The sequence below is a fragment of the Seriola dumerili genome, unplaced genomic scaffold (assembly GCF_002260705.1).
Source record: "Seriola dumerili isolate Sdu_G_001 unplaced genomic scaffold, Sdu_1.0 BDQW01000127.1, whole genome shotgun sequence".
Classification (NCBI taxonomy): domain Eukaryota; kingdom Metazoa; phylum Chordata; class Actinopteri; order Carangiformes; family Carangidae; genus Seriola; species Seriola dumerili.
In genome coordinates, this window is record NW_019174382.1 from 986108 (window position 1) to 997677 (window position 11570).

Here is an 11570-nt window from a genome sequence, read left to right on the forward strand (position 1 = left end):
CCAGCTCCACGCAGACAAGAGCGATGCTGATCATCCCGTCTAACTCTGGGCAGAAAAGAAAATCAGCTTACTTCACAAAATGTTGAACTCTTCATTAAACTGCCGCCTTTAACAGTGACTTTGCTCTATTCTAAAACGATAATATGTAGAGAATTTACCGCCTCTGTCACATGGAAAATTGAGCTGGACTTGTTAGCAGCTGACTGGTCCCTTCATTTGCTAAGACATCAGGCTAACAGATGGCGCACAGTACAATATGAAGGTTCATTATTTAGCCGTCCTGGAGCGAAGACGCCTCTTGATGATCTGATGGTCGCTCTCCTTCTCCTCCGGCTCTCTGCTGATGATCTGAGACGAGGAACCAAACGTTAAAGATGAGTGAGTGTGTGTAACTGTGGGACTGTAATTACAGACACACACACACACACACACACACACACTCACTTAACAACCAATCAGAAGACAAAGCACTTAATCTTGACCTGATCCATGTGCTCATTAAGTCACTCACTCACACTGTTAAAATGGAATAATTACATGAATAAATGAAGCTACTTTTTTATATAAAGGGTCAGTTCACAAAAATAAAAACTCCTCCTCCTGAACACTGCTGCTCCCTCCAACATTACAGACAGATGTGTTGAACTTTGACCCCGTTCGTTCTCTATGAGCCACCTGGAGGTTTGGTTTGTCCACACTGAGGTCCAGGAACTCCTGCTGCATTCAGTCTTTACTGTCATGTGACTCTCGTGTCAGCTGCGTCACTGCTCACTAATGTTTCCGTCTCATCGCATGTGACGAGTCTCAGATGTAAATGTTGGATTGAACTTTACAACTTTTATGTTTATAAAAGTGAAATATATATAAAACCTACAGCTGCTGTTACTGCTTTTATTTTTGAAATGATGCAGCAGTGTGTGTGTGTGTGTGTGTGTGTGTGTGTGTGTGTGTGTTGATGGAATAATGTGTTGTGGATTAACTGGACCTTTGACAATATAATAAGAGACTTTTATTGATCGGTGGAGGACGATGAGACGCTGCAGGTCTTCACTGGTGAGCGGCATCGATATCTGAATTATTATTTGTTTGTTTGTTGTTGGTCTGACAGCTGCTGGTATGATTGTGTCTTGAAATGGTTTACATGAATCACAATAATCTTAGCTTTCCAAAGATATGTCACATGAGTGCGCGCACACACACACACACACACACACTCTCTCTCAGACACACACACAGAAAATATAAACCTGACATTTCATACCAATACCAAATCTATACTTTCATTGATCCCTTTCCTCTGCAGCCTCCTTCCACCTCCTTCTGGCAAATCATGTGAAACTTCTCAGATGTTAAAAGTTGCCTAAACATAAGCAGCCACACACTGTAAGATCTGTGCTGAAATAAACTGATAAAACTTTGATTTAAATCAGGAAATATCTGATCAATAACTGAATCGGACCAGGTTTGCGCCCTCTGCTCTGTAGACGTGTCACGTCCAGACTCACCGGGTGCGAGGGCATGTCCATGGGGGAGGAGATTTCAGGCCTGTAGAGTTTCCTTTTGTTCTTCTTGGCTCTCAGACTGAGGGAGGAAGAGGAGGAAGAGGAGGAAGAGGCGGCGGCTTCACCGCGGCCGCTCACCAGACTCATCATCTTCTTGGCTGCAGTGAGGAAGAGGAAGATGCTGAGGAGAAGCTGATTACTTCCTTGATTGTGTTCGATGTGTGTTTCCATTTTACAGCGAATTGATCATTTCAACAGGAAGTGAGACCGTCGGCCTCGACACTTCAGAATAAAATCTGAGGCTCCTCCTCCACTCACACTGGGCTCAGGTCACTTCCTGTTTGTCCAGAGTCACAGAAAAGTCTTGAGTTACGGCTAAAAGAGGTTTCGTGACGTCACACTGACCTTTGACCTTCAGACTCTAAACTTTTTATCCTTGAGTCCAAGTGAATGTTTCCGCCAAATTCAAAGAGATTCCCTCGAGGAGTTTGAGATATCACATTCACAAGGCCAGAAATGACATATTGTGAGGTCACTGTGACCTCGACCTTTGACCTTTAGCCACCAAAATCTCATCAGTTCATCCCTGAGTCGCGGTGAATGTTTCGGCCACATTTAAAGAAGCTCCATCGAGGTGTCACTAAGACATCGTGTCCACCAGAATGAGACGGACAAACTACCTGAGGACAAAATGGCCGCCGCTCTGACTGTAAAATATAAAATAGGACATTTATCCATCTGCTGTGAGAGGAGGAGGAATCAGGAGGTGGAGGGAGGGAAGGAAAGAGGGATGGAGGAGAGGAGGAGTGTGAGGTGATGGGAGTAAAATAATGAAGATAAAAGACGAGGGAAGGGGAGAGGGAGGGGGGGGCGAGCGGCAGAGAGATGGAGGGAGGATCAGATGGCGGCAGAAGACAGCACGCCCGAGCCATGTGATTGGCTCCTGGGGCCGGACTCACAGAGAGAAGTCTTCATGTTGCTCATTGATCAGTCTGATCGTTGGTCGTCTTAAATAAAGACTTTAGGTTGTTATTGATCCTCAAAAGCTGCTGATGGCCGTTACTCAAGGCGTCACAGATTCATATTTTCTCTGACTCTGGACAAACAGGGATGTACCTGAAAGTAGTCCGAGTGGCGGAGGGATACGACCACGAGCAGGTGATTCTAGTTTCTATCAGGAAGATATTTATGCTCTTATTTTGCTGCTTCGTCATATTGAGCTTCCTCTCTTCCAGGCTCCTCCCTCTCTGAACCGTGTGACTGAGCGAACACGATGAAGGTTTCGTCTCTGCCACAGTAAAGACTCGCACACTGACACACTGACCTTTTGTGCCGAGCAGCGTTGGCGAGCTCTGCAGGAAGTCACCGATCTTCTGCAGCGTTCCCTCCTTCCTGCTGCGGGAGTCGTGGCGACCCGGCGGGGAGGAGATCTGGTGACACAGAACAGTGACCCGTGGTTAGTCTGTCAGCAGGTGCAGTGTATATATAGAGCTGACAGCGCAGCACCAACGTCCTGCTGGGCCACATCTCTGTTTACAGTTACTGTGACGCTGAGGAGGAAAGTTTTTATTCATTCATTTCAAATATAAATAATAAACTCATTTTTTAATGTAAATGAATAAAAGAAATTATTAATAAAAACATAAATATTTTACTGAAGACAGATTTTAGATTAAAAACAGAGACTCTGCTTCAGTTTGAGATTTGAAGATTTCCACAGTGAATCTACAGAGACGTGAAGTTTGAACTGATGATCTGAAGGAGAAGAAGAACCTGTTCTTATCATTGGATCATCACAGTGAAACAAGAAGAAGTTTGTTTTAAAACATTTATATTTTTATTATTTATCTATTTACTTTTGAATATGATTTGTCGGCCCACTTGCAGCGCCTCTGCGGCCCCCCGGAGGGCCCCGGCCTGCAGGTTGGGAACCACTTGTCTAAACTTCTGATTGTGAAAAATCGGAATCTAAATTTTCTCCCACATTTTTGCAAAAATCTATAATAAAGATGATTTTAGAAACTTTACATCTGAGCAGTTAATGTTGAAAATGAAAAGGACTTCAGCTTCAGATGTTGTTGTTTTGCTGCGTTCAGCTGTAAACTGATGTGTAATGTTAATGTGTGTGTCCGCGCGCTGTCACCTCCTCCTGGTGTGCCGTCAGCTTTGCCGTCAGTTTGGTCCTTGTGTTCCTTCTGTTCTCTGCCTCCACCTCCTCCTACACACACACACACACACACACACACACACACACAGGATTAGTAAGAGGCCATTGAGCAGCGAGGTCAGGAGGAAGTAAAAAGGAGCAGAGAGCGTGATGATGGGAGGAGAGTTTGGTGGTTAATCTGAGGTGAGACACTTTGTGCCGTGGCCTCGGTGGACGGTCACTCTCACCGCGTTACCAGCCCCAATCATTTTCAAGGAAGAGAAAACAAGCTCCAACTCAGGTTGATTACCTGCCAGAGCGGCTCGCACAGCTGACAAGCTCAACTGCTCCCCGTCCAAATAATCTGTCTCACAAACACCCAGTGAATCTCTTCTTCTTCAGTCAGTGACGAGCACTACTGTTAAAGCTGAACCAAGCAACAAAAACAAATGTCAGAGGCCATGATGTTTCCTTCAGTCGGTCTTTGGGCCCTACGACACCTTCAGTTGCTCCCCAGCTGTGACGAGGACCGGCGGCTCACCTGCAGGTGACATGTTTCCCTCTGGTGTGAGAGGTGATGAGGTGAACGACGGGATGGAGATATTAATGAATAATGAATAAATGGAGAATGAAATTTGGACCTTTGCATGTTTCAGATTGTCATTAGAGAAGTCTGATGTTCACAGGTTGAATTCCAGATTAGAGACGACTTGATACATAATCAACACATAACTGAAATCTCCAGATCACCACGTCTAACATCCGAAATCCACCACACACCTGTAAAGTCAGGTGAGTGGATCTTGCAGGTTATGATGATATCGCGCTGCCAAATTATTTCTCCACAGACAAACACCTGCCAACGTCTCCCTGACCTCCTCTGTGGCACTTCCTGCTACAGCAGGTCACTGTGTCATGACGACTCAACAGGCCAATCAAACACCAGCCGCACCGTCACAGCTGCTAACGACCCTATTTACAAACCAATCAACAGACAGAGGGAGGAGAGGGAGGAGAGGGAGGAGAGGGTGGAGAGGGAGGAGAGAGAGGGAGGAGAGAGGGAGGGAGGAGAGGGAGGAGAGAGAGAGAGGAGAGAGGGAGGGAGGAGAGAGAGGGAGGAGGGAGGGAGGAGAGGGAGGAGAGAGGGAGGAGAGGGAGGGAGGAGAGAGAGGAGAGAGAGAGAGGGAGGAGAGAGGAGAGAGAGAGGGAGGAGAGAGAGGAGAGGGAGGGAGGAGAGAGAGGGAGGAGAGAGAGGGAGGAGAGAGGAGAGAGAGAGAGGGAGGAGAGGGAGGGAGGAGAGGGAGGAGAGGGAGAGGAGAGGAGAGAGATAGAGGCGAGGAGAGGGAGGGAGGAGAGTGAGGAGAGCGGAGAGGAGAGGGAGGGAGGAGAGGGAGAGAGAGAGAGGAGAGGGAGGAGAGGGAGGGAGGAGAGGGAGGAGAGAGAGGAGAGGGAGGAGAGGGAGGAGAGAGAGGAGAGAGAGGGAGGAGAGGGAGGAGAGGGAGGGAGGAGAGAGGGAGGAGAGGGAGGGAGGAGAGAGGGAGGAGAGAGAGGGAGGAGAGAGGGAGGAGAGGGAGGAGAGAGAGGGGAGGGAGAAAAAAGCAAGAAATAAGTGGAAAGACACAGATGAGTGGTGATAAGTGACAGAGATAAACAGTAATTGGAGTGTGTGGAGAAAGTAAATAAGATGAAGTGTGTGTGTGAGTGTGTGTGTGTGAGTGTGTGTGAGTGTGTGTGTGTGTGAGTGTGAGTGTGTGTGTGTGTGAGTGTGAGTGGTGTGTGTGTGACAGAGAGAGAGGATGATAGAGGGAGCGCCTGGAGAGAGTAAATCAAACATGAGCTAATGTGAATCAGAGCGAGGACAGAGGAAGATGCAGATGAGATAACGAGCTGGTGGAAGAAGAACAGACTTTAACTCCACATCAGCAGCTGGAACAGAGTTTCACTTCAAATCACAGAAACGTGTTTATGATCATTGATCTCGGTTAAAAAGGTTTCAGCTGTGTTCAGATCGTTCACTCGCTCGCTGAGGAGACGGTTATGTTTGTAATTCCTATCTCTGCTGCATCAACACCAGAGCATCAACATACATTAAAGACATCTTTCATCTTGTATGTTTGTTTGAATTTGAGTCTTACTCTGTGTTTGTGTTGTTTTAATGATAAATCCTGGGGCGGCTCTACGTGAGCTCGGCCCTCACAGTTGAACAGAATGTCTTCCAAGGTTTCCTTAGCTGAGGAGAAACTGTAAGATCCGGATCTCTCTTCTTCATTCATCAGTCGTGTCGTCACAGAGTCACTCTCCTGACAAACCACCTGATTAAACTCAAACGCAAAGATCAACGTCATGAAGCCGAGACGTTTTGTGGAAGAGTGAAAACTGCCGGTCGGAGGAAGATCAGAGAAAACAAATCATCATCATCATCATCCTCTGAGAACCAGTTTAAAAAAGACAAAGTGAGGAAGTCGAAAGATGTTTTTATAGTTTAAATGAATGTTTCTCTCTCTGTGTCTCTCAGTTGAAATGAATTAGTGATTCCAGCAGTGACTCCACCATCAGCTGGGAGCAGTGTGAGCCTGTGGTTTTACAAGCGACCCTGTAATAATGATTTAACACTGCGACCCCGAGTTCTCCGCTCAAGAGTCCTTGAACAAAGAACTGAATCCCAACGATTTCCAGGAGCGCCGCCCCGTGACTCGGCCTCAACTCCCACCTCCCTGCAGGTGTTCCTCAGACAGATGTTACTCCTCCAACGACGTGGAGTCAGAACAAAGCTCCACTTCAACTGTTGTCAACAGGATGTAAGTCTGCTCCCAGCGGCATCAGCTACACACACCGACATGTTGAATCTATACCATGAATAAATGATGATGCTTCTCTTTACAGCTGCAGCTGAGTCACATGACTGAAGCCAGTTTAACTTTTAGAGGAAAAATCAACCCTGATGTTTGTGTTAAAGACACGAGGAGAAACATTTATGAGGCAACAGCAACCAAGTACATTTACCTGAGTACTGTACTGTCTATGGAGTATCTGTACTTGTACTGAGTATTATTTTTGACTTTGACTACATTTCTATGAAGTACTCTTACTTTGAAGCAGAGCTTTTAGTCAAGGGAATGTATTTTATTTTATTTTGAAAGATGTGACGGACCATACACAGTGTTGATCACAGGAGAAAAACCAGTCACACTGTCAGCCATGTTTGAACCCGTCCTAACGATGGAGACGTTTGATGAAGATGAGGCAGGAGGTTCTTCACAGACCCCGGTCTGATCTGAGGTCTGTGTTTGAAGGTTTATAAATAAAGATTCATTTAGTTTGAATGCTTCCTGAGTTTACCACGACCACACGACAAAGGCTCCTATTTTTTAAAACCAGGTACTCCACCACTTTAACTGCACTGAGTTTTTGACTCAACACCCTCCTGTGGTATTTAAATATTTAAATGAGGTCTGTCCACCTCTGACCAGCTGATATTTACTGTGATATGACTGAGTGTTTCTGTGTCTCGTCTCTTTTTCCCTTCAGATTTGGACATTTTGAAAATGTCCACATGGTGGTTTCACGTCTCACTGTCGTCTAAAAGTGGATAAATACGTTATTCACCTCGTGTTTAATGATCTAGTTCGACCGTATATTTCCACGTGTTTGAGCCCGACAATAACAGTCTTTTACTTTCACATATGAAATCTCTCAGACCACATCAACACGTCACTCCCCCAGCATCTGTACCGAGTCCGACAGGATCCGACCACGCCGCCCGCCGCGGCACCACATCGGCATCATGGAGGAAACGTGTGTCTGTGTTTGAGCTCGGACACGCGAGGGAATCTGTGACACTGCGCCTTCAGGCATTAGTCACACGTTGCTCTGCGGCGTGGAAACGAGTGAATTAACGGAACGCTCCGAAACAAAAAACCCGTGAGAACATCCGACATTAACCAGATGATGTGGAGAGAGAGAGAGAGAGAGAGAGAGAGAGAGATCTTTACTGATGCAGGTTTCATCATCTCCTCCTCACCCTCACTCATTCATTCATTCCTGCTTCTACTGTCGAGACACTGGAGGTGAAAACAACCCAGTGTCTCCGTCCATCACTTCCTCATCAGGTCGGCAGAACGCTTCTCTGGTCGCCGCCAGACTGAAACTCTTTAAGGTTCTCGACCGAGCGGTGTCACTCGATCACGATGGCCCAGACGTGAGAACTACACTAATGTGGTGAATGATGATGAGGAATGTGAGGAGGAAGGTTTGTTTGTCTGCTGGTTGGATGGATGAAAACATGATGCGGTTTAGTAAAAAGAAGAAGAAGAAGAAGAAGAAGCGGTACCTCCTGTTTGGTTCGTCGTTTGCTCCTCCTGAAGATGTGACACTTTAGAAAAGAAACAACTTGGTTAATTAACATTAATAATTCACTGTCGGAGTGTTTTACAGTTTTATATTAATTACTCGCTTTCAGAACATTTTACAACAGGAGAAGTGAAACCATCGATGTTCTTAAACGGCGAGTTATCCTGACAATTATCTCGTTATCTCCATCTTTTTTATGCACAGTTCAAACAAACGCATCGTGTCTATCAGTGATCTGAGGCTGCGTCCACACCGATATGTTTTCATCACTATCACAGCTGAACACGAACACACACACACACACACACACACGACCATTCACCTACACTGGGCATGTGCGAGCCGGTGTAAACAGGAAGTAGATCGTCTATTCTGCAGTTTATTAGTTGCACAAAATACTACAAATGAGGAACAGCAGTGGGTGTGATGTCATCGTTTCCAAAGGCCTCAGTTTCTGTCCGTCCAGACTACAACACAACCCCAGAGTTTTCAGAATAAAACACAACCCCAGAGTTTTCAGAATAAAACACAACCCCAGAGTTTTCAGAATAAAACACAACCCCAGAGTTTTCAGAATAAAACACAACGCCAGAGTTTTCAGAATAAAACACAACCGCAGAATTTTCAAACTAAAACACAACCCGAGTTTTCAAAATAAAACACAAGCCCAGAGTTTTCAGATTGAAACACATCCCTAGAGTTTTCAAAATAAAACGGGTCCAGCAGCATTTCCAAAAGTCTCTGTTTCAAACTAAAACACAACCCCAGAGTTTTCAAAATAAACCGGTGCAGTAGCGTTTCCAAAAGTCTCACCAGAAGTAAACGTATCCAAAGAGATGAGTTTAAAACTAAAACAAACTAGTGTGCACCTAGCCTCCACTCTTAATGCTATGCTACGCTAACTGCCTACTGGCTTGAACAGATAAATATCAAAGTGCTGTTAGTCTTCTGATGTAAAAACAGACAAGAAAGAGAATAAACCCCCCTTCCTTGATCTGATACTTTAAGTCTTTCGTGTTTCGATTGAACGGGTTTGACCAGAAACCATAAATGATCCATGAGTTACAGCTGCCTGCGTCTCAGTACATGTGGGTGGTGTGTCCACAGAAACATTGAGAAGAGAAGTGGTGAACAAAAATATACTGCACATACATAAGTGAAAACTCGTGCGTCACAGATGGATAATGAGACATGGTTCAATGTTTCATCTCATTTTAAAAAGAGAGCATTAAAAGTTTATAGAGTTCAGGCTTCTGATGGGATTTGATATGAAGTGCCACTGGTGCCAACATGGGGTAGAGTCATTTCATCAAGCTCTGCTGGCCCCCGACTGTCCCACCGAGTCCTGCTGCGTTCAAGTGTCACGTTCAAAACCGACAGACTCAGACTCTAGTGTGTGTTTTCAGATGCAGATTACATTTTGTCGTTCACAGAGGGAGGACGTTAATACGTTTATTTACATCCCTGTTGGTCACTGTGTGCGTGAATACTGCGTACACCCTGCCGCTACAGAACAACACATATATGAGAATAAAGGAGGCAGTGGAAGTGTCGTTAAAGATTTACTGCAGAGTCCAGGAGCATTAAGTGTCTGTGTCTCCAGGCCACAAATCTTTTTTTAGTTATGCTCCAGTTCTGCTGGAGCTTATTATAATGTGGATTATTTGTCCTGAAAAGTGCTGCAGTTAAGAACATTCACTGACAATCGCGTCATAATTCTGTTCCGTAGCATTAAGGTAATTTTAATGTTGTTCCCTTGGGGTGGACACAACGAAAGCAGCACTTTACGATATAATGCGAACTAAAGCCTGAAATAAATATCAAGAGGTTAAAGGTTCAGGCTGCATTTTCTTTTAAATTAACAATGAATTTGCTCTAACAAGTTTGTCTGCGTTTCCATTTATACCTCATGAATCTCCACAAGCCAATTAAAAAGCACTAAGCCCTGCTCCACCAGTCTGAAACTATAATGTGTTTCTGTTTCCACGGTGAGGAGGAAACTGTGACTCCACATCGTCGGTACGTCCACTATCACCCACTGAACCAGCAGCATTCGGACTCCCTGGGACCGCCCCTTCAGTGACGACAGCCAATCAGCAGATGTGATGTAGACTTTACTCTGCAGTCTGTTACAACACACGAGTCTGCACATCGTGTAAAACCTGCCGGGAAACTTCAGCTACACTCACCTACCAGAACATTTCTCAGGATTAATCACAATCAACGTTCATCTACTTGATTCATTTGAAAACATATTCAAGTTATTTCATCATGAACTGTCGACACGTGACGTTAGCTACACCTCGGTCACTGCTACAGAATATATAGCCTTGGTGTGTGTGTGTAATAATAATAATAATAACTTAGATTTTTATAGCACCTTTCAAGGTTCCCAAGGACGCCTTACAGAGACAGAAAACACTAAATAAATACATAGAACAAATAAATGAAAACAAGACAGAATGTCTTGAAAGGATGGCATGTATATATATATACATATATATATACATATACACACACACACACACATATATACATGTTGTAACTGTATAACATGTATAAATTGATGATTTTATTTGATTTATTTTTATGTTTATGTTTCATGTTGTTGGAGGGAAGGGATGGGGAGTGTGGAGGTGTTCAGTGTACTGCTGCATTCATGGGTTCATCAATTGGATTGTCGAGTGTTTTACAGTAATTATTGTGAAATAAAAACAGATGGAAAAGGAAAAAAAGAAAAGAAAACACATTTAACCGTGAGAGTTAATGATCTTAACATTTACACTTTACTGACTGGTTCACCACCTGTGGGCTGTGAAGGTGTTCCAAGTGAGCAGAACAGAAAGGTTGGTGATATAAAGCATGTTATTAGAATATATAATATTTGTAATGTTTTGAAATGTTATTTTAAAATGAGATGATCTTTATAAAAATCTAAAAATGCTTTAAAACTCTTTATATTGTTTTTTCTCCTCATATTGAAGCCCATCACTGTGATCAGCCAATGATAGGATAGGAGTCTGACTGTGGCTAAAAGATCACAACCACACAGAAGTGGAGAATCAAAGTGGAGAGCTGGTTATTAACAGGAAGAATTAAAAGGAAAGACGGTGAATCGACAAGTGATCTCTCATTAAGCTCCCCACACGTTCGATCGTTATCATGAAAATAAGAACTACTCTGAGAAAGCATCATTTAACTTCCATATTGTTTCAGGGTTGGACGTGGGCCGGGAACATTTTTGAGATTCTCCTCAGTCACTTTCCTCTTTGTGTCGACGCGTCACAACCGACCACAGCAGAACGCACCCGCTCCATCTAATTACTGAATCTAATTAATGACACTGAGCGCGACGGACGGTTCTTGTTTTCATTTGACCTGAAAAATGCAAATCTGCACTCTGAGGATCTGCGTCTGTGTGACTCTCTCTCCCCCCGACCTCTGTGAGTTTCTATCAAGTGTTGTCCCATTCATCAGCAGTGAACCCGCTCTGTGCCGGGCGAGGCCACGACCCCACCGACAGACTCACAGAGGGAGAGAGAGGGGGGGGGGGGGGGAGAGGGGGGGGGAGA

The 11570-nt window shown here is 44.6% G+C and overlaps 1 protein-coding gene across 1 annotated transcript in view; it reads right to left on the minus strand.

Moving 5' to 3' along the window:
* Positions 1–267: 267 nt before the first annotated feature.
* The window catches only part of kif20b (kinesin family member 20B), a 43136-nt gene continuing 31833 nt past the window's right edge, over positions 268–11570 (minus strand). Inside the window, exons 31-34 of the mRNA XM_022748643.1 lie at positions 3646–3720; positions 2827–2932; positions 1506–1660; positions 268–348 (exon numbers count right to left, since the gene is read on the minus strand). Coding sequence (XP_022604364.1) covers positions 268–348; positions 1506–1660; positions 2827–2932; positions 3646–3720 — 417 coding nt within the window. The remainder of the gene's footprint in view (positions 349–1505; positions 1661–2826; positions 2933–3645; positions 3721–11570) is intronic.